This window comes from Pteropus vampyrus, unplaced genomic scaffold (assembly GCF_000151845.1).
Source record: "Pteropus vampyrus isolate Shadow unplaced genomic scaffold, Pvam_2.0 Scaffold3, whole genome shotgun sequence".
Taxonomy (NCBI): domain Eukaryota; kingdom Metazoa; phylum Chordata; class Mammalia; order Chiroptera; family Pteropodidae; genus Pteropus; species Pteropus vampyrus.
The window spans coordinates 16,058,632-16,082,691 of NW_011888784.1; the positions used below are offsets into that span (position 1 = coordinate 16,058,632).

Genomic DNA, 24,060 nt, shown 5'->3' on the forward strand with positions numbered 1-24,060 from the left:
ACCATATACGGACAAGTTAACAATTAGTCATTTGGTAGTTCAGATAGTCCATGTTATGGATCTTACCTCATAAACAGGAATAAAATGTAGTTATATCAATATTGTACAAACTTAGGGAATGGGAGCCAAACTAAAAAAATCATGTAAATTTTTAAAGCCAGTTTGAAGCATATGGCATAAAATCAAATAAAAAATTAAATGGGAAGAATATTCATTAAATTTGCATATAAAGGCAAAATATAGAGCAAATGTGATCAACATTAGAAATAAAAAATGATTTCCTCAAAAGGAACAGAGAAATTATGGCAATAAAATAAATTCAAACATCTGTTTATAAAATAAAGTGTAATTTAGGTAATTTACAAATGAATCTGAGAAAAACCATGGTATCTACATTCATTCTAAAATGACAAAACTGTTCTGTTGGGCTAAAATACAAGAAACTAAACAGAAAATCTAAATGAAATAATAAATCTGAAAAAATAAAAAGAACACTTTAAAACAAAAGAATAAAATAATATGCATTAGACAACAGTGTTTTATATATAAATTAATCATAATTTTTTAAAAAAATTATAAAATACAGGCTTGGTAAATTATTTCATTTCTAGAAACAATCAAGCACATAAAACTTCCCAAATATTCAATAAAGAAATATGATCAAAAGTTTAATATGGTCAGGTAAACTGAAAATACACATATTTCATTGTATGGTTAAAGGCGGTAAATGAATGTACAAAACTTTCATGTTTGAAAGAAAAAAAGAGAAAGTAAAATTTGTTAAAAATTTTCACCAACAGATTCATATCTAAATAAGTCATTCAAAACTGGAAAATCAAATTAAAGGCAAAAACTTAAGGAAAATTTATATTGGTTGGAATCACTATTTTAAAAATGACTATAGAAATAGATATCTTTAATAAGACATAGAGGGAAAATTTACTTTTTGTGTCTTTGAACATATATTCAGAAGCACAGGCACCCTTCTCTCTATGACCAAGTGAAAGAGAAAACTCAAATTAAAGAAAAAAAGTTAATTATGAACAACTTTTTCTAGACAAGACATTTCAATTGTGGACACAATTTTTTAAACTGAAACTAATGCTAATTACAATTTTCTAGCTGACACTTAATGAGTTACCAATGAAACAAGGTATGATGAGAAGAAAAATAACACTTTGTCCACAATTCAGCTTTTAAGTTGGACCTACCAACCTGAGGACATTATGGGCTAGGGGTAGAGATGGGAGTAGAGGTGATTAGGAAGTAGTGGTGAGGAGAAAGATAACTCTACCTGCAGGTGTGACAGAACAGATTGTTTATTGCAGAACCAAATTATGGGAAGAATAGTGGTTTTTAAAAAATTTTTTACAACTTTTCATTGAAGTATAACATGTATAGAAAGTGAACAAATTACAACTATATAGCTTGATTCATTTTCACAAACTGCACACTCTCTTACTAACAGTATCCAGAAATTAAGAAACAACAGTAACAGCACTCAGAGTACCACCTCCTAGGTACTAATCCCCAAGGATAATGTAACACCACAGATTAGTTTTGCTTGTCTTCAACCCTTACGGAGATGGAATCACATAGTACATATACTTTTGTATTGGACATTTATGCTCAACTTGTAAGATTCATTCATACTGTGACATGTAGAGGTAGTTCATTCATTCCTATTGAGGTAAATTCAAACACTGGAATACTATACAACAATTCATTTATTCATTCTGCTGTTTACAGGTATTTTGGTAATTTCCAAGTTTTGAATCTTGTGATCAGTATAGCTATAAACATTTTTGCTCATGTCTTCTGGTAAGCATATATAAAATTTTATTGGGTACAAATGTAGGAATTGAAATGTTGGGTCAACTTTAATAAATATTGTCAAACTACTTTTCAAAGTGGTTGTGCACTCCCATGAAAGTGAGAGTTCCCTGTGGCTTCACTTCCTCACCAACATTTGTTTTATCAGTACATTTTTAAATAAAATTTTTATGTTTACTTGTAATACTAGCCATCTTCCTGGTTGTGTAGCATCACGGTTTCATTTGTGTTTACTTGATGACTAATAAAGCTGAGAACCTTTTCATATGTTTATTGGCTATTTTAATAACATACTTTTTGAAGTTTCGGGCCAAGTTTTTTTCCTAAATTAATGAAAATTATTAGCATTAATAATTTAGCAAAATTGTTGGATCACAATCCATAGAAATCGATGTCATTGCTAAATGTCAGCAAGTAGAAAATGAAATTTAGAATACTACTATATACACTACTGTGAACAATACTTTGCAAGAAATAAATCCCGATGAAAAATGTGTGAGAACCTCTATTCCTTGTAGACTTGGGAGATTAGTCCCCAAAGGACAATCAACAATATCTAGAGAATATTTTTAATTGTTAAGACTAGAGAAATGGGATCCTACTGACATCTAGTGGGTAGAGAGAGGCCTGGTGAGCTGGCATCATCCTAAGAGCACAGGATAGGCCTCCCCAAACCCAGTCTCTATCCCAACAGATGATCCATTATAAAACATCATTACTGCAAAGGCTGAAAAACCCAGCTGTACACTGAAAACTACAAAATGTTTTAAAATTTAAAGAAGATCTACGTAAAAGAGGGGAATGGGGCTTACTATCATATAGATGTCAGAAGGGTATGAGGAAATTCTTTGGGATGATGAATAAGTTTGTTATTTTACTTGTGGTACTGTTTCATGGATGTATACATATGCCAAAATATATCAACTTCTGTCAACGTATTCAGTTTATGTCAATTATACTTCAATAATAGAACTATTAGTTTTTTTTAATTCTCAAAAACACAAAATATAAAAATTGAGTTAAGAGGATTTCTACATCTACTGAAGAAATTGAATCTTAAATTTATGTTTTTAAATCTTAAGTAATTAAGTTTTCTACATAGAGATCTTCAGATCTAGATAACTTTACAAATAAATTTTTCAAAATATTTTGAAAAGAAATAATCATACAAATTTTCTCATCAAATAGAATACTTACTAAATGATTTTCAGTGGGCAATATTACCTTTACTAGCAAAATCTGATAAGGATTTACCAGAAGGGAAAATTACAGGTCAAATTCTCCCTGGATCATAAATGTAAAAATTCTAAGTAAAATATTAACAAGTTGCAGTTATATGTATGTGTGTGTATTTTGTTTATTCTAGAAATACAAAGCTTGTTTAATATCTGAAAAGAAACTAGTCATTTACCACATTAATAAAATAAAGGAGAAAACAATCACCTTAACAGATGCAGAAAATATCATTTATGATTAAAACTCAGAAAACTAGAAAAAGAATAAACTTTCCTTAATATAAGCATCTATTAAAAGAAATCTGCATTAAGCTTCCTGCATATGCATGAAATAGTAAAATCTTTATTCCCTGAGATTGAAAACAAGATACAGATGGCAGCTATTAGCACTTCTATTCAACACTGTATTGAAGATATTATCCAGTGCGATAATGTAATCAAGATATGAGCATTTAAAAAGAATAAATAAAACTGTAATTGTTATAGACAATATAATTGTATATTCAAAGAATCCAAAAGAAACTCTATACTTTAGAATGAATAAGTGAGTTAGCACATTCACTGGGAAAAATCAATATACAAAAAATTATTTCTATATCAACAAAAAGTAGAAACAATTTAGAATAGCAGCAAAAATCAGTAGATGTATAGGAACAAATCTATTAAAAGATGTATAAGACCTTTCCTAAAGAAACTATCAAACATTACTGAGAGAAATTAGAGAATACATCAATAAATAGGACAAGCTATATTTATGGATTAGAATATTTAACGTGGTAAAATTTTCAATTCTTCCCTAAATTGATCCTACATTGATTGCATTCCCTAATCAAAATTTACATAAAATATGTAAAATATTACTCAACCTCATTATTCAGTAGAGAAATGCAAAATAAAGCCACAATATAAAATTATAAACACAATATCCAGTCCTGGTGAGAATATGGAATAGTCTGAATGTCACATATTCCCTGAGGAATTGGAGTAACCACTTTGGGAAGCTGTCAAATACTTTTTAAAAAGCTGAATATATGCAAACTCTATGATCCAGCAATCAGACCCATAGGCATAAGCCCCAAAGACTTTTGTACTTAGGCAAACCAAAAAAAAAAAAAAAAGATCAAAAAAAGTGTTCAGAGCAGTACTACTCAAAACAGCTCCAAAATAAACAACCCAAATGTCCAATAAGAGAATCAATATAGAAAATATGATATAATCACACAATGGAAAACTACACAGCCATGAGAATAAATTACTGCCACATACAGCAAAATGTATGAATCTCACTAACAATATTTAGCTTAATAAAACAAAGCATATACACTGAATGACTTCATTTATATAAAGTTAAAAAAACTAATTGGTAATAACAAAAGTGAGGATAGTAGGTTCTTCTGAGTGTTACTGAAGGGAGTAGAGAAGAGTTCCCAATAGGATATGCTCCCTCTTTTAAAATAATCTGTATGCCAGTTACAAGGTTGTGCTCACTTTTTAAAAATTCATAAAACTGTACAACTATCAGATGGGCATTTATCCATATGCATGTTAACTTCAATAAAACATTTGCATAAAAACAAAGAAATAATTATGTTTTCCTTCCGTGACTTCCTCATTTTAAGAAACAGCTGAGCTGTAGAATAGCAAGGAAGATAAATGTGGCCACTAAGGAAGAACTAGCATTGATAAAATCAGAAATTGCCAAGGTAAATTTGGGGGTTTGCTTAAAATAATGTAGGTTTAACATTTTCTGCAATTAGTAGTTTAGCATACATTTTTAAAAATCTAGAGTAAAAACTTGATTTTGCTGCTGAATATGCTCATTTTTACATAAAGTAAAATCTTTAATAATTAATTAACCACATTTTAAAATTTAAATAAAACTGTCAAATCTATTTGGTATAAGGAAAATATTTCCAGTTAAATATAAAATAATTACAGCATAATTTCAAGTTTTGGAATGGATCTATGTAAAGTTGGTGGGATGGTATTCCAATACTTTTCCTTCCCCAATAAAATATATTTAGTTGATATTAAAAGCACAATAAGTCTTAGCTTCATTACTGCCATAGGTTTTCTTTTTTGTAATATGAAATGAATGCATGTGTATTTTAAGATATGCAAAAATATTCCTATTTCTTAAAAATCAAATGTATATTAATGGATTGAAATATATTAACAATAAATATACCTAAGCTATTAAATATATCAAAAAATGTCTGAGTATCATTAAGAGCTCATTAAATCCTGTTTAACAGATTTTTTTCCAGTTTCCTTCTTTTCCCTTCAATGGAATCTCTGAATAGATAAGACATTAAATGAATGATTTAAATGAGAACACAGAAAAAAGTAACATTCTAGAAACAATCCCAAGAGGAGATTAAAGAAAACATGGAAGTTGAATTCTCTGGAGCAGTTCATCAACCATCCATTAATGCATTTTCTTTAACCATGTATTTAACGATATCTCTACATACAAAACACCAGATTTAAATAACCAAAATTTTGGCACTAAAACATCAATTAATAAAAACAAATCTGTAAAGGCTTGATGCAAAATTACTCTAGGCAAGAAAAATAAATGAAACTTATGTTCTAAGTGTCATTATTACCTCTAAACTCCCACATTTAAATTGCATACTTCTGTTTTAGATCTTATTGCACTATTTTTGCAGGTTGCCTATCAGACTCTTCTTCAAGATTGTAGTCTTTGTGTATAAGCTTCTAGTTATTAGTTTTATGCCCAATGTGTACCAAAGAAACAAGATGCTTAAAAATAGGTTCAATGTTTATGATTTGCAAAATACAATTTTATTGCGATCTATGAAAATCTAATATAAATTATCTCATTCTCCAAAGAAAATATACATAAACTATTCAAATTTATGGAAGATAATAATAAATTAAAGGTACGATCAAAAGAAATATTCTCCTTTGAGGAAAAAGTATTTTAAGCAATTACTTTAGGTACTAATAATGGAAACTGTCAGGCTCTCTATTGTTTTTCAGACTGTCTGTAGTTTAATACAACCCCCTCTTTACGAATCTGTAGTATAAACAAGCTTCGCAAAACTGCAACTCTCCTTTTTGAAGTCTGAATGTGAAATTTAATCTATGATGGTAGAAAGAATATAAAGCAGTTTTCTGAGGTGTTTTTTACTCATTGAAATAAGATGGTAATCTGAATATTATTAAAAAATATTTATTACCTACTACATCATAGCACATATCAAAAATATCCATGTATTATTATTAATGTGTCACTTTTGGAAAAAAGATAGTTTAGTTAATAAATGACTTTGGCATACTGGGTAGTCCAGTAGAGAAAAATATTTTATTTTTATAAAATATTTATTTATTATAATTTATTTATTACTATATATAAAATGTTACATTAAAAATCTAAAGGTAATAGAATTCCATTTCCAGACTGGTGGTGTGAAGAACTCTGTGAACCTGTCCCCCAGTTAAACAACCATATCGGTGAAAATTGTTTTAATAAAACAATCATTTAAGGTTTTTAGAATTTACCCCAAGGGAATACACCAAATGAAAATAATTATTCAAAAAAACTACATCTTGGTAACCACAAGTAAGAGTCCATGTCACTTAAGCCCCAACCCACTCCCTTCATCCAACTGTTCCCTATGAGGGAAACTCTTCTCTGGGTGGTTGTGACCAGAAAGATGGGGCTCCCTCTCCTCTTGGCTCCTGGTAAAGGAACACAGAAACTGAATGGGAGGGGCAGGCCAACAGAAATGTCCCACCCCCTCTAGCCCTGAATTAAAGAGCTAAGTTCCTGGCAAGTACAGCCAAGAGGTCAGAAGCTCCTTTTTTCTACTCAGTGATCACTTGAGGGTAGTGACTCTATCCCTGGTGCAGCAGGCCAAAAATACTGAGACCACGAATACCCTCACTCCAGCTCCTTCACAGGGTGCAGGTTCCATGCCAGCAGAGGTAAGATGAAGAGACCAGAAGCGGCCACCCATCCCTGATGCTCTGTTACTAAAGTAGGAGTCTCACTCCTGTCTACAGCTCTGAAACAGTGGCTGTAGATTCTTCCCAGGTAGAGAGGGAGTCCATAAGAATAGAGAACTTCTGTGGTCTCCCAAAAGGAAATGATTTTACTTAAAACCGAGTGTAGGAAAGTTCAAGCCAAATGACGCTCTTGAAAGAAATGGAGGTTTGGTTGGCGAGCAATTAAGAGGAGACTGGTAAGCTCTCTGAGAGCAAGAAGCCAAACCATAGGTCAACTAAAAGAGACAGCAAAAAAGTACCATCCTGGGGTCCAAACCAACCTCAAATACTGGCCTCAAAGCCATCCCTACAATGGAGTTCTAATTTAATTGAATCAGAAATTTATGCTCCAGGGCATTGTTGAAACCGATAAAGCAATTAGGCAGCAACCAATGGAGCCAAAAGGGCTGAGTGTGATATCAAATGGGAGTGTCAAGTCCTTGAGCATAGTCACTATACCTACTCATTTATTTTATCCCATTGCCTACCATGGAAGCAGACCACTTAGAAGCAGGCTCATAATGTTTATGAATGGCAAATGTAATTTTATCATGACCAATGAAAATGTAATATAAATTGATTATCCCATTCCCCAAAGCAAATATTAACCAACTCCTCAAAATTATGATACATAGTGATAAAGTTACATTAAAAATACTCTCCTTCTTTAGGGAAAAATACTTTAAACATTAACTATATTTAACATAGGTATTTACAATGGTTTAACAGGTCAGGGAAAGGAACAAAGAGAACTCCAGCAAGATTATCATCATGGCTAAAGCTGTGCCCTTTAAGGACAAGCAACATCAGAGGTTTCACACCACAGGGAAAATCTGTTTCACTAAAATAATCCAGCCAAGTCTCTAATCAAATTAATAAGAAGCAACAACAAAAACTCCCTGGAGAAGGGAAGGGGGTGTAGAATCGGTATACAGATGCTGTAAGATATAACCTAAAAAGTCTAGAGGTAGGCGAGGAAAGGAGTGGGGAGAAAGAGAGGAAAGAGTAAGGAAAAGGGGGAGGGGAAAGGGAGGGAGCAGAAGGACACAAAGAATCAGGAAAGAGTGACTCCATAGGTTGGAAAACAATCAGGCAAAAAAAATGCCTATAAGAGCCCTGATGTTAGATTTAACACAAAAAAAGACTTCAAAGTAGCCATTATAATTATCTGAAAATAACTAAATGAAATCATGCTTAAATAAATGGAGGAAGGTATGACGATGTTTCATCAAATAGAGAATATCAATAGAGACATAATAACTATGAAAAAAACAATTGGAAATTCTGGATTAAAAAGTAAAATAACTAAAATGAAAGTTTCACTAAAGAGAGTCAATAGTAAATTTCAACTAGCAGAAGAATCGGCAATAATGATTATGAATTCTAGAGAACAGAAAGAAAAAAAAATGAGCAGAGCCTTAGAGAAGTGTGGGACACAGTTAAGTGCACTAACAAATGGGTATCAGGAGTAACAGAGGAGAGAGAGGAGAGAAAAGAAATAGTCAAAGAAATAATGGCCTAAACTTCTCAAATTTAATGAAAAACATTAATCTACAAGTCAAAGCAGCTCAATATAATTTTAAATAGGATAAACATGAAGAGATCTACACCCAGACACATCATAGTGAAAAACGCCAGAGAAAATTTTGAAAGAGAAAAATGATTCGCTATTTACAAGGGAACCACAATGACATTAACAGATGACTTGTCATCAATCCAAATATGAAATGAAGGAAAAAAATCCATTTACAGTAACATTAAAAATAATAAAATAGTAAGGGATAAAAATAATAAAAGAACTGTAAAACTTATACTCTGAAAACTAAAAAACACGATTGAAAGAAATTAAAACAATCTAAATAAGTGGAAAGACATTCAGGTTGATGGATGAGGACTTAATAATGTTAAGTGACAATACTCTCCAAGGTGATCTAAAAATCTGAGACAGCTCCTATCAAAATTCCAGCTGGCTTCTTTACAGAAATTGATAGTCTGGTCCTAATATTCACATGAAATTCAGGGCTCCAGAAATAGATAAAAGAATCTTGAAAAAGAAAAAAAAAATCACAGGACTCATATTTCTAAAAATCTAAAAAGAAAAATGTTTAAATATTTAAAAAATTTTTTAGAATATTTTAAGGACATTTGTAAAAATTCATGTAGGGAATATATTCTTAAGCTAGACACAAACCCCAAACCAGAAAGGGAAAACTCAAATTTTCTATAGAGCTACTAACAATGGATAGAAGTCAGAAGACTAGATATTTGGGGAAAATATGGGAAAAAGAATCCCCCAAACTGCTCTATCGCTATAACTTTTTATCATCTGTTATGCTGACCTAGCCCCCTCCTTCCAGCCAGCTTGCCCACCTACTCCTATTATAATCACTCTTGACCTCATTATGACTTGCTGTCCACTCACCCCTTCCTTTACTTACACTTCATCCACTGTTCCTCTCTTTGCTTAGATTTTCGTGTCTGTCACATTCTGAAGATTCTTGCCCTTCTCATCATTTGGATACACACCTATGACAAAAGCCCAGTCCATGGTGGACCTTACCATTCCATAGCCAGTACTTTGGAAAATCCATTCTTTTCAGTAAACAAGTTTGATGATTAAGTCTTCACTTGTGGGCGACTTATCACTCTCCAGCTAGCCTACAGTGCTTCTTTTAGTGAACTCCATTCTCACTCTTCAGTGACTATTTCAAGCTCCATTTTCCTCAAGCTTTTTACCTTCCTCCTTATCCTCACCCTACCTATCACTAACTGTCCATAATTTTGACTTGTACTTTTCTAGGAAAAAAAGAATCTGTGGTGATCAGACAGGAAATCCCAGACTTTCCACTAGCAAGCTTTACATCTATCTTCTTCACCCACTTCCTCTCTTCCAGTTTTCCTCTCTAAGGAAAATTTCTCCTCCAATACTCTGATCACTACCTTCTGCATCTCTGTCTTTTAAGGGATCATTATAGTAAGCAACTGATTTCTATTTTTTATTTGATTATTTAACTGCTCCCTCTTAAAGAGATCACTATTCCTTTGATCACTAAACATACTAAATCCTCTCCCAGGTGAAAAAAGAATTCAAATAAACAAAATCTCACCTTTCTCCTTAAATTATACTGTTCTATTTACCCTATGATTTCTACTGAATAACCAAATTTCTTAAAAGACATGTCTGCATTATCTACTTCCTTTCTTCTCTAACTCAGTCCTCATCCCAATCCAATCTGGCTTTCTTCCCTATCAAAATAATGGTTCTAAAAACTATATTAACTAGAAAGGAAGAGATAAAATGATAATTCTTAATAAGTGATATTACCTGGAAAACTCAAGAACATAAAATAAAAACAAATAAAAATAACCCAAAATTGAGTAAGATGGCTAAGAAAAAAATAGCTTTCATATTCATGTACACAAACACAACTACTATGCTATGGAAAAAAGGCCCCATTTACAAAAGCAATTAAAAAAAAATAATGGCCTATATGTACTCAACAAGAAAATCTTGGATATATTGTTCCACTTCTGTTCCTCTTTACAAGTAGGGGGGAAAAAAAAAGAGTTCTATCAAAATTCTCTCTTTCCACGACGAACTGGTGTTTCTACCCTACCATGCCTCCAAAATTGTTCTTATCAAGATGACCAGTGAACTGCATATTTGAAATTTGATGGTTAACTCTCAATACTCATCTTATTCAACAGTTAATTATTAAATAAATTTCACCCTCCTCTTTAAATATACACTCCTTTAACTTCAGTGATACACATGCTTGGTTTTTCTCCATTTCACTGGCTATTAGTTTTTGGCATCCTTTGTCAACTTAATCTCTTTTATTCGGCCATTAAGATTGGGAAATCTCAAGCTTTAATCTTGGGTCCTCTTCTCATTCTATAGTATGTATCAATTACATCCATGGTTTTAATTAATATCTATATGCCAGCGGTTTCTAATTTTATTATTATTATTAACTACAGCTCAGAATTCAGGTTAACCTTCAGACCTCTACAGCCAACTCTTTATTTAAAGTTTTCATATAGATTTCTCAAATGATGAAACATTTCCAAAGATGAACATTTCCAAAGCCGAAAACATGTTCTTTTTCCAGTTTTACCTTCTTCTGTAAATAGCGCCACCATCCATCTATTGGGCCAACAAGAAACTGAAACTGAGAGTCTGAGGAAACCAAAGCAGTTATAGTTCACAAGAAGAAAATGAGTGAACCAAAGAAGAGTATAATGGAGAGAAAATTCTGGAGCTCTTCAGTTGAGTCTTGATCAGTGCACAAATGTGAGGAAACACCAGAGGCTAGGAAGAACTACCTGAAAAGGACAGAGGTCACAGTGCCCTGTTCTCACAGTGTCTGTTCCCACCACTGAGACTGTAAAAACAAATGCCTTGATGATGGGGAAGAGTTGGCCAGACATTGAGCACTGTTCTGGTTCTGCCCAAGATATCTTAATTTAATTCCAAAGTATCACATTATTTCCAAATAACTACATCAAGCTCACTCATATGCCCACACACAAGCTTTTTCTCTCTCTTTCAAAATAATATTCCTAGGGAGCTTCATGTACATGTTCTACTTCCAATATTGTTTCTCCTGCTAGACTTACAAGCTTGATGAAGGTAGATGCATGACAGTCTCAGGTAACGTAACATCCCCAATGTCTAGCACATTGCTACATAGGCCATAATAAAATTTCAATATTTTAAAAAATAACTCAATTCTCCTGAATCACCTTCAATTTATTAATTGATATTGTAGAAATTTTTATCCTGTTCCATGACACACAGAGGGTTTTACTCTTTGAATTGTCACACTGAGTCTCATTTTTGAACTGCCAAATCTTTACTATGTCACATTATTGATCTGTCTTTTTATCCCAAGAGAGAGGTCAGCGGGTGTTGGATCTGTATTAGATATTGAGATGGTTTCTGTCAGAAGCTCTGTTGGATCCTGCATAAGTCTTTCAGGCTCAGATAAGGAATCAGAAAAAAGTGCCTGTTTGCCCCACAGATGCTTGTGCCCAAGTAGAGATTTGGCACTTGTGAGGAGTAGGGATAGATTCTTTAATAAAGAATGTCTTAACTGTATATTTAAGGATACATCAGTGAGGTTAGGCCTCCCGTTAGCTAGAAAAACAGTTAGCCTTTAGACGCAGAACATAAGGCAACCCCTTAGCAAATATGGATTGGAACATTTCAGCAGTAGCCTTCTCTTTAGGGACTAAATCCCAGTTAATATTCCCAGAGGGCAAGAGCAGTACAGAGATTTGCTCCTCCTGAAGGCTCTACCCTTGCTCCTGGTTGTGATTACTCAGAACTGGTTTTCTCTAGGGCAAATCTACAGTCCCTTTCAGTCAGATCTCACAAAAAAAGTTTGCCTCTCCAGGCAGTCACTTTCATTTTAGTTAAATCTTAGCGCAATCTAGTCTCACCTTCATTATCTCCTACAGAAATTCCTCACAGTATTTGGCATCTAGATAACATTCTTCCCTAGGTTCCAGGACTAAGAAAGAAATATATAATAATGTGAAAAAGCCAGTGTCATTTTAATGAGAATTTAGAAGCCAGGAAGGAAATTGAATACACATACTGCCACTTTAATCCAGAGGCTCACTTCCTGCTTATAACCGATTCTTTATTCCTTTACAATGATCTTCAATAAATGGTACAAATGGAATCAAAGTATTTTCTCAGGTAACTATATTTTTAAATAGTGTTTAATAACTACTAGAAGTTCTAAAAATGATTTAATAAGTAAAATCAGTTTTCTTCCTTCTTACCCTTACGCCTAATTTAAGGGTGAGTCACTGTATGATACCTGCTCATAATGGCCCATGGTGACCTTGACATTAGCATGTCACTTGTTAAAATGACAGGCACTAATGTGTAATCTACCACATGCATCTTTTTCAAACTCTAGTCATTTGTATGGTAAAACAAAGTTAAAGTTCCTTATTCTCCATTCCCATAAAAGCTGATTGTTAAGTGTTACATATACATATATTATTAAATGATTTATATATGGTAACAACAAAAGTAATTATGTAAATATTAAATGACAATATTAAATATCTAATAATTTCATATGGTAGAGGTAGTTGATTATACAAGACCTCTCAAATACACCTTCTCAAGTATCCTATACAAAAGAGGAAGAAAGTGGCTTAATATACAGAATGAAATAGTCTCCAAGTTAAATGAGTGTGTGCTCCTCAGTGTGTCTTAACCATTTTTAAGACTGAAATAAGCAGTTTGTCCGATTGCCTGTTAAATACAATTACTTATTCATCTGTAATTCAATCCAGTTAATACATTATTCGATATATACTGAAGTAGATACTAATAAACAAGATTCGATGTTAACTATGCTGTTAGCTAAGAAATGAATACTATTCAAATGAAATCACTTTCCTTCATAAGCACAGAGTTCAAATGGCGAGAACGGAAATCTCCAGGCCCGGTCTATAAGGATATCTTTGGCCATGTTTGATTTACTATCACCAGTAAGTGACTTAGGCTAGAAGGAATATTGGATTTCCTAAGTACTTTAAGATATGCTTTCAGAAGGAGGGAAAAAGCCAAAGTGTCAGTTCCATTAAAATAATTACATCTCAAGTACACACTTAGTTTTACCTAAAGGCTTAAGATATGAGTATTTCTTCATATCTTTAATACATTTGAATTTTTATAATCTGTTAGGTAAATTGACATTTCATTATATACGCTATTTGTAGAATAAAATAACTGTATAATTTTTAAATCAATATATACGGTACATAGAGCAATCTCTAAGAGGAGCCTGAGTTATTGCAAATGTATGAGCTATTTCCATCGAGGAAAAAGATGGAAAGCCCTTTTCCATTTGCATTTATAAAGGCTGCGTGACTTCTTTAAATATATACACTGATGCCAAGAGAGCCATCAGAAATCAATAAATCACATTCTCATGTGCTGTAAAATGTCTGACACACACATTCATTTTCCTAGTCCAAAATTCTCTGCAAAAGGGACTGTGTAAATGTTCCATTTTAGTTTAATGACATTCTCCACAGTTAAAATTATGTGCATTATTGCCAGTGAGTGCAAAAACCTGAAGAGCACAAAGCTAGATATAATTTTAAAGAGCCTACATAGTACATATCCTTCAGTGGCTAGTCATTTAACAGACCACAGCCACATAGAAATGAATGCAGAACAAAACTGAGAGATCAGTAAGAACAGATTGAAATGTTGCAATTACTATTTGGACAAAAAATAATAGGCATAATTTATTTAGAAGCAGTTGGGGATTGGTCTTGTAAGTATTTGGAAAGACAGCCCTGATAGTCCTGATATCATCAAATGGAGGCAGAGATGAACATCACTTAAAAATGATACAGATGACAGAAATGACAACCTATTCATCAGTGATGTTCAATTTGAAAGTGTAATAAAAACCTAAATATGACTTCACTTTAGTTGATATTTTTTCCACCAGCTGCCATATATTTTAAAAAGGTCACAAAATTGTTCTATGTAGACACAGTTTATAAAGTACAAATCCTTAGAGAAAAGAGGATCTGCCATGTATAATCAAGGAGGTTCTAAAAATTCTTCAAGCATAGCTTGCAGAGAGCTATGCACAAAGGCATGTCTGGCTACAAACCCAGGCTCTGAATTTATTAAACCAATTTTCCTACATGGGGACTGAACAAAGAACTAGTTACAATTCTACCTGAACAGCACTGACCAATGCTGCTCTGACTCCTTGGTTTCTTTATATTTGATCTCTGAACCTAAAAGCTGTTTAAGGAGAGGACTTTTGATCCATGTGTTTACCTAAATCTGATCATATTCGAAGTGCTATTTTGAGACTCTATATAACACTATTCGACAAAATACATTTCTTTCTTCAAACACATATTTTCTACTCCCTGAGACCTCCATTCACTGCAGCCCCTTTGACCTTAATTTTCTCCATATCTAGTCTGGACCCCATAATCAATCCTCTAATAAGCATTTCACAAGTCCTCTAAAATCTCTTGGTTCCTTCAATTTGAGCCTCTCTGAAATTTCAATCCTTGCAAAATCCAACTTCTGGTTTATCTATCACCAAGCTAAATGCACAAATATTTAGCATTGCTGGGATAAAAAGCATAGAAGCAGATCAAATGTGTCCACTGCCACCTAACTTCAAATGAGGCCTCAGTGCTGTTCGGCAATGACTTTTCCCCCAGACGAATCCATAGGACAATCCATCACACTGCTTTCCAAAGCCCTTGACTCTCTTGAAATCTCTAGTCCTCTAGCCTCATCAAATATACCACCACCCACCTGAAAAACCCCTCATTTTCCAATGTATGCTTCAATTTAGTTATTTTTTCACCCCTTCCTTCCTGTTTCTCTTTTCTCTGATCTTAGAAATCAGCATTTTTTTTTTTTTCTTAAACCAGCTTCTTTTCTAATCCCCATTTCTTCCCATCTATTCTAAAACTTTGGTCAATAAGTCAATCTTTTCTCTCCTAATTTCAATTTCTCCCATCAACTTTGAGGACAAAAACATGTTTAAGTTTACCCTCACTTTAAAAAGTACTAATCACTTGCTATTCAAAAATGTGTAATAAACACTGCCTAAAACATGTATTTGGTTCCTCTATCTCCCCCAAATTCAACTACAAAGTCTTAATGATTTTAATACTGAAACGTCTGTATTGGACTGACTTGTGTCCACCCCCAAATCCTATGCTGAAGTCCTGACTGCCAATGCTTTGGAAGACAGGGCCTTTAACGAGGTAATTAAGCATAAACGAGATCATATGGGTGAGGCCCTAATCCAATAAGAATGGTGTCTTTATAAAAAGAGGAGGGGACACCAGGGATGTGGTCACACAGAGAAAAGGCCATGTGATGATCCATTAAAAAAAAAAAGGCCTTCTGCAAGCCAACGGGAGAGACCTCAGGAGAATGCAAGCAGGCCAGCACCTTGATCTTGGACTTGTGGCCTCCATAACAGTGAGAAAATACATTTCTGCTTTTAGGTCTCCCAGTCTATATTTCATTACGGTAGCCCTAACAAATTAACACAATGTCTTATAAATTAGGCCTTTCTTTTTCATTCTATAATGGCTTTGGCTAAAGTTCTGCTGTTTATCAAACATGTTAAACTAGCCTTGTAAGTGGTTTCCCAGCCTGTGTTCATTCATTCATTCATTCAAAAACATTTGCTGAACAGTTACTACATGCCAGGCACAGTGAACAGAAAAAGCAAAGCCACTGTCCTGTAGCTTTTATTTTCACGAGGAGGACATGAATGAATTCATGTGTTAATTATGAGTACAAGGAAGAAAATAAACAGAAAAATAAGACAGAAAACAACTCAAGAAGGTATTTTAGATGGGAGAGGAGGGCAAGAAAAGCCTTTGGGAGAAAATGCTATTGAGACTTAATTGGTGGATGAGAATGAGCTGGCCCTGTCAAAACATACTAGAAAAGCATTCCTAGCAGAGCTGATAGCAAGCACAGAGTCTAAGAGAAAATTAAGTTTGAAGGACAGGAAGAAGAATAGTATAGCTAAACCATAACAAGGTGGAAAGTGGGGGCATCTCCCTTTTCTGCTTCTTGCTTCATTCCTCCAATAGAGCCCCTTTTCTAAAATATAAATCTAATAATGTCATGCTTCAAATGAAAATTTTTGGTATATTCTACATTGCTTGCTCAGTTCTAAGGCCTTTTCTAAAGGCTTGCTCCAACCTACCATTCTAGCTTCAACTTATCTTATACCCCAGCCATCTCAATTGCATGTTGATAGACCTCATATGCTTCTCTGCTCGTGTCTTAGGGACAAAGAACATCATGTAAGGGAAAGAGCATGAATGTGGAGTCAGACAAATCTGTGTTCAAATTCTGGCTCCCATGTTTTTACTTGGAAGAGGTTGGGCAAGTCCTATTTTCCCCCTGATCCTCAGTTTCCACATATGTAAAATTGGGTTAATAATACAGACTCTTTGGAGAGTTACTAGAAGGACTGGAGATAATCTATGCAAAAGGCCTCAGACTGATTTATGTAATGTGTTATTATTGGCAAATATTTCCTCTACTAGGAAATCACATCAGACTTAACTGGTAAACTTCACCTTCCCAATTCATGTGACACCTTCTCTTTGAAGCCTTCTCTAACTACCACAGACAGAATATAATTTTCTTCTCTATGTTCCCATAGCACAATGCATATACTACAATCATGGCATAGTTCTATAACTATATAGGCTTTTACATCTCTTCCTCTTCTAGAACCATTACCTCCCTCAGGGTAGGTACTGTGCTTATTAATGTATGTATCATCAGTGCTTATCTGATATGTAATAAGTATTAAATAAATAAGTATTAAATATTGGTTGAATAAATGCATTACATATTCATTCCCTCCCCCAAAGCACTAGAATTTGCTTACATTCAGATTATCCTATTACCTCAAAAGGTCATTAGTTAGCTGGGAGTCCTAGCAGGCACAGGTGGCTCATTCAAGTTAAGACTGTTTGAGGATAATAAATTAATGTGACTATTTATAAAGGTGTGGTCAAAGTGCAGCAAAACCACAGAGGATAGTGCAGTAAGCTAGAGCTAATAATGGGGGATAGTATTTGACCTGAAAGGTAAGGGGAAAAGGGCTTACCAGGACTTAGGCATATGTGCACATATACACATGTGTTTGTATGCATTTACATGCTATTCATATTTCCTAACTCTGTCCTAGATCTGGGAGCAGTAACACCCTAACAGCAAAGAGGACACGTTTTGAGAGATCTTGATTTCTAAACACCATCCTCCGCTAAAGGGAACCATGGCTCCTTGGACAAAGGGTACATTACTGAGCAGGGGCAAAGAAAGTATAAGATGAAACTGGAACAATTTGATATGCTTCGAAATAATGAAGTGCTCAAAGAATGATGGAGACAAATAAGAAGACACAGGAACTGCTTAAACAGGCTCCCAGTGACCAAATCTGGGACAATTTGAGCATAATAACCAATTGAAAAATCAAGAAATAGTGCAACCATACAGATACAAATAAATGAATAAGTTGAAAGTCTAGAGAACAGTATATTTATGCAGTTTGAAAGAATCTCCTCATAAAATACTATTTAATTACAGAGAAGAAATAACTTTACATTGGAGAAGTGCAGATCATCATCAGTACTGGGACAAATCTAAATTGTGTTCCACTTAATAGTTACAAGGAGAACATAGCATCACATAGTATTTTCCTCTCAAAGGCACTTAATCTGAATCTAAGCACAAGGAAATATCACACAAATTGTTTTATAATCTCCAAAAGAGTCAAAATCATAAAAGTCAAGAGACAACTGAAGAACTGTTCTGGAATAAAGAAGATAAAGATTCTGTAAGATTCTGTACTGGATCTTGTTGCTAAAAGTGACATTATTGGAACAACTGGCTAAACTTAAAAAAGAATCTAAGAATCACATGATAATAATGATTGTTGTTAATTTCCTGATCTTGATTGCTTAGATTGTGGATCTGTATGAGAAAGTACTTGTTTGTAGAAAATGTAAACTTAAAGTCATAGTTGATCAGGAGTGGGGACAGGATGGATGGTCAGGCTGGAAATTTATTCTCTATGTACCATTAAATTTTCTAAAAGTTTATGATTATTTTAAAATAAAAAGAAGAGAGAAGGTCTAGGTCCTCCTGATACACTAGGCTATTTATGGGTTAGCTTCTTGAAGCAAAGCAGAATGAAGAAGGTTTCAACCTTCTAGAAGGTAGATCTAGAAGGACAAAGGAAAGACATCCAACTTATTCCACAATGACCTCCTAATGTCCATTTCACACTGTTGCCTGTATGTGATCTCCACATTGATGATTTCTCATAGATTTGAATGTTCTATCTATTCCCTGACTCCTCATACTTTTTCTTACCCATACTCTCTTACAAATATATGTATTCCTCTGGGATGACTATGATATCTCACAGTCTCATCAAATCCCATAGCAGACACCAGAATATATGTAGATTTTATCCAATCTCAAACCTGAAGAGATAATAATTTCCGGACATTTCGTATAGTAGAAGCATCTCAACCCAATATGTTAAAACCAAACTCAATACCTGTCCCACGACTATAGGCACTATTAGTCGATGACAGAGCTTCTTTCCACCCTACTCCCAATGCATATCCTTTTAATAGAACTTCCTAAAAACCAGATTTCTGAAGCATCCCCGATCTCTACACAGTACACCATTTTACTTCAGGAGACGGTGAGCGCTAAGGTTCAAGAGTAGGCCTGGTTGCCTTAAACCAATTTGCATATTCTATTTCCTTGGCTAGAGTCATTAAGAAGGGGTCATATGATCTAAGAAGTACCATTAGTGTAAATCTTAGGTCTTTTCTTTGAAATACTGGGATAGACGTATTTTTTCCATGAATGTGAACTAAGAGGCAAGTACCAATTTTTTGATTCAGGTAGCCATCCTCCTGCAAAGAGATTCAGGCTTAGCATAGTGCAAAAAACAAGGGAGAAGATTGATTCATTAAACGATAATTAAATAGGTCCTTGATAATAATGGAAACCAGGGCCAACACCAGAAGCCCACTTTAATCTTTCTCTTCTAATTACCCTGAGCCAATAAATCACCTTATTTAAGTCAGTTTCAGTTTTATTTTCTGTTACTTGCAGTATAATGTATGGAGAGTAAAATAAAATATAAAAGTAGATGTGACACTGTTATAAAACAACTAGGAGTAAATAAAAAAAAGTAATCTAAGATTAAAAATACCTCTAAAAATAAAGTATAAATGTAGGAAAACAAAATACCAGACGGGCTGACTTAATAACAATTGGCAGTGGCAAGATAAATGGGAAACGTAGCTTCCCATATTTTGAAGATGTAATAATGGAATGAACCCTGGCTTCATATGGTCCAGAGTAAGAGACCCTGTAGTACTCCAGGGAAGAAATTAGGCAGAAACCTGGGGTACTCAAAGGAAGAAAACAAGAAAGCTGGAAATTTCAAATTTTGTAAAAATATATGAAGATTCCTTTCATACAAGCGAAATTCTTAGATATTTCACATAATTATAGTACCTTACATTGGCTCAAATCAATATATGTAATCTGATTCATATATCCATGCTTTTTCTACTGATTTTAGCCTAGACAACAGTGGTGTTCATCCCCATTTGGGTATTTATAAGCTAGACTGAAACACCAACAGTTTTGATAGCTTGTTGCATCAGCTACCTTTCTGCTAGGAGAGAGGGTTGAGCTCACCTCAAGACACAGAGAGAAAAGGTTCTAAGTTTCTTGGTATCAAATATTGATAGGCCCACAGAGCCTTTCTGTCTTCCCAAGTCACCCACAATAAAATTACCAGTTGCCTTCTAGACCTTTTACGACCCCATCTCACAGGAAATCTGTCATTTATTCCTACTCATGTGGGTTGAAACTATGTGTGGAATTTAGTTCTTTCTTTTCATTTCCAAGGCCAATGCTCAAGGTCGGACCCTTATCGCAGATCTCAACTACTACAATTGTCTCTCAACCAGTCTCCCTATGTCTTATCTTTCTGCTTGTCTGATCCATCATTCACAGGGCTACTGGCTCCTAAGAGAAAGAAAAGACTGTATTTTATTTATCCTTTGCCTTTTCTTCCCCTACCCTCTGTTCAAGCACTAAAATAATTGTACAAATTATTCTATGCATGCCATTTCTCATTTGAAAAATCTGTGATGTTACCCACTGGTTTCAGAAAAAGTTCAAAGAACTTAGTCTGCAACTAGGTCATTAAGTATGTTAACCATACTATTCTTTAGCACAGCATCTCACTGCTTTTCCCTGGGCCACTTATGCCGACTACCAAATTGTCCAGAAACACAAGTGCCAAGCCTTTGTAAATGACATGCTCTCCCTCTGTAAAATTCACATTCTCTTGGCTATACTTGCAAAACTACCTGTTAGTCCTTCAATGGTCAACTTTCAGTATCCTTTCCACCATGAAATCTTCTCCAATGTTACTTTCAGACTAAAGTTCTTCATCCTCTGTACCCTCAGAGAACTTTCTTTATACTTCCATTTTGATATTCATATTACTTTGCCTGGCCTTGTGCTAAATTTGGTGGAGGTTTATGAAGTTATTAAACTTCTTTCCTAGTAATGAGAAAAGTGTATATTTTACAGTGTTTCAACATGAGGTTGTCTTTCTCCTGTCTATTATTTCCCAGAAGTTTCTCGTATCCTGTATACTTAGCAAAGTGTGCACAGCACATAATACATGCTCAGTAAATATTTCTTGAATAAATAATTTCCTGATGAACTAGATGTTATTTGAAGACAGGTAATGTGCCTTATTCATTTATATTTCTCACAGTGACTAGAAAAAAACTGAGTAACAGAAACTGTTACAGGTTGAATAAAATATTGGGCTTAGACTGACCTCCTGGGTTACTGAAATATTTGGCTGAACATAGGATAATTTGTCATTTCTTCATTTCAAAAAGATTTATTGACTATATTATATATGCAAAATTTTATTCCAGGAGCTGGGAATAGAATTGTAAGCAAGATAAACCATACATATGTTGAAGTGGAAGAATCGTTGTGTAGCTAATAAATCAGTTCCCCACCACCACCAAAAAAACCATAATAATAAGAATACGGTTTTTCTTAATTCCTGAACTCAATTCTCAGTCACAGCTTGAAACCCGAGTCCTCAGTGGCTTCTCCCTATATCTTACTTCAACTGTTATTTGACGAAATGTAAAATTGCTACCACTGGATGAGAGTTGTAGTGGTGATGGTGATGGTGATGATGATGATGATGATGATGATGATGATGATGATGATGACAGCATTATCCTCCTCCTCTTTAATTTCAATGCTATTCTCAAAATTCAAGCCCTCATTTTGCCTTTTTGAAACAACTAAAATTGCTTTCTAACAACTATCTTTACTTTCATGCTTCCCATCTCTAACATTTCTTTTTAGTGCTGCCAGAATAATTTTCTTAAAAAGAATGATATTATATATTATAGCTCTGCTCAAAAGCCCTCAATGGCTTTGCATTGTAAACACAGGGAGAACACTATTCAGATTCTTCAGCCTCAGACTCAAGAATCTTCCAAAATTGACTTTCAAATTGTCTTTCAAGATTCATTTGCACTGTTCTTCCTCTAATCCAGACTCTCATAAAATTAGCTCTTGATTTTCTATCTTTGAAACTTTCACTTGCCACATTTTCATCTATATTTTTCAAATTCTGCCTATATTTCAAGGCCCAATTCAAGGATCTTAAATTTGTCTCTGATTTTTACCTTCTGCATATGAAAACAATATATTTTGTGCTTTGTGCTTCCTCCTCTTAAGCTTACCTATTTCTACCTCATATTTTGATTATTTATAAATATAGCTTATGAATCCAACTAGAGTATATTTAATCATTGATTCAATAAACATTTAGTAGTCACTGTCCATTATTTCAAAGCACCTAAAACAGATCATATTCATAGTAAATATTAAAGATTTTTGTAGAATGAAGGCAAACTCCCAAATAAAAATGTACTCAAAACCAAAATATTATTTTTCTAAATATGAACAATAATCTCTACCAAAGAGACACATAGGAATATAGCTCATCAAATTTTAAGTATGTATGAAAGGAGGTGGGTTAGTAGAAAACAGAATAAAAAGCTAAAAAAATTATTCAAATTAATATAGAAATGCTGAATCAAAATTGCCCATTTTAATTTATGGAAGTACCCATCATTCCGAGATAAAAATTCATAAACATTATGTCCATCAACTGGAAACTATACTGTGTCAAAATTTACTGAAATAAGAATCACAAGGAAATATTTCCTTTTTATCATTTAATAATTTTTGTGAAACTTAATAAAAGTTTACATGTTGAAAAAATTTTTTCCTTTTCTTTTCTAAGGTAACAGCTTTAGAAGATGATTGATGCTTGCTATTATGGGTCTATATTTGTATTTCTTTATTTTAGAGACATTTCAAAAATACAAAAATACAGAAAGCATTTCCAGTTATACTTAAAAAAAAGATAAAAGGTGATTATTTATAGGCAATCATATTCATGATGATAGACTCTCAGAAGGCAACTGCAAACATAAATTTTAAATGCTTTTGGAAAGAGTTGAGAATAAAAACATTTACATAATTTCTTAGAAACCCTGGCTTTTTATTGCTGCACTTCAATATTCCCTGTGGGCAAAGGAGCAGCTACTTCAAAAATTTATTTGATAATGGAATGTTAGATTTCTTTGTTTTCCTTTCCCATTGTGGGTAAGTCTGTAGTTTTCACTCTACAGCAATGTGCTATATTTTAAAATTTGAATTGGCTCACCATTGATAATAAAAAATGGTTTTGTTTTTGGCAAATTAAACAAATACACTAATGCTAGCAATAAGTATATAAATTACATAAATATATTATTACAAAACAATCCATCCTCTTATCGGTCATTTTCAATAACAGACTTGCCACTTCATAATAATATAACTAGTGACTAATATCAAATATCTAAACTACTTACCTGCCTATCCACTTCTGGGAGCAAAAGCAGGAGGTATTGTTGAAAATGCTGAGGTAAGGAAGCAAACGTATGTTTATTTATTAATGCCCTCAAGTTAGTATTGACAAGAATAGATCCTGGGGTTTCTATGTCAATGTCCTCAGCTTTGGTCCATTTCAAGTGTCCTGTGATAAAGAAGTAAGAGGCATGAATTTACTATAGATTCGGAAAATCATGCACTTGTAAAGACTCATACTGTATATGTTGAACACACATATTCATAAATATGTTTAATGCTATCCCTTTTAAAAACGATATTTCAGAAGGAATAAAGCTTCTTTGTGTTTCTGTCTTGCCTTAACTGTCTTTAATTTTCATAATCTATGCTTCACTCAATACTATGTATATTTTTAACTCAAAGTAGCAGCAGGTATAG

General features: G+C 33.7%; 1 protein-coding gene across 1 annotated transcript in view; it reads right to left on the reverse strand.

Moving 5' to 3' along the window:
* The window catches only part of ASXL3 (additional sex combs like 3, transcriptional regulator), a 131,068-nt gene that overhangs the window by 37,822 nt on the left and 69,186 nt on the right, over nt 1-24,060 (reverse strand). The window contains exon 7 of the mRNA XM_011361811.2: nt 23,646-23,809. Within this exon, the coding sequence (XP_011360113.1) occupies nt 23,646-23,809 (164 nt within the window). The remainder of the gene's footprint in view (nt 1-23,645; nt 23,810-24,060) is intronic.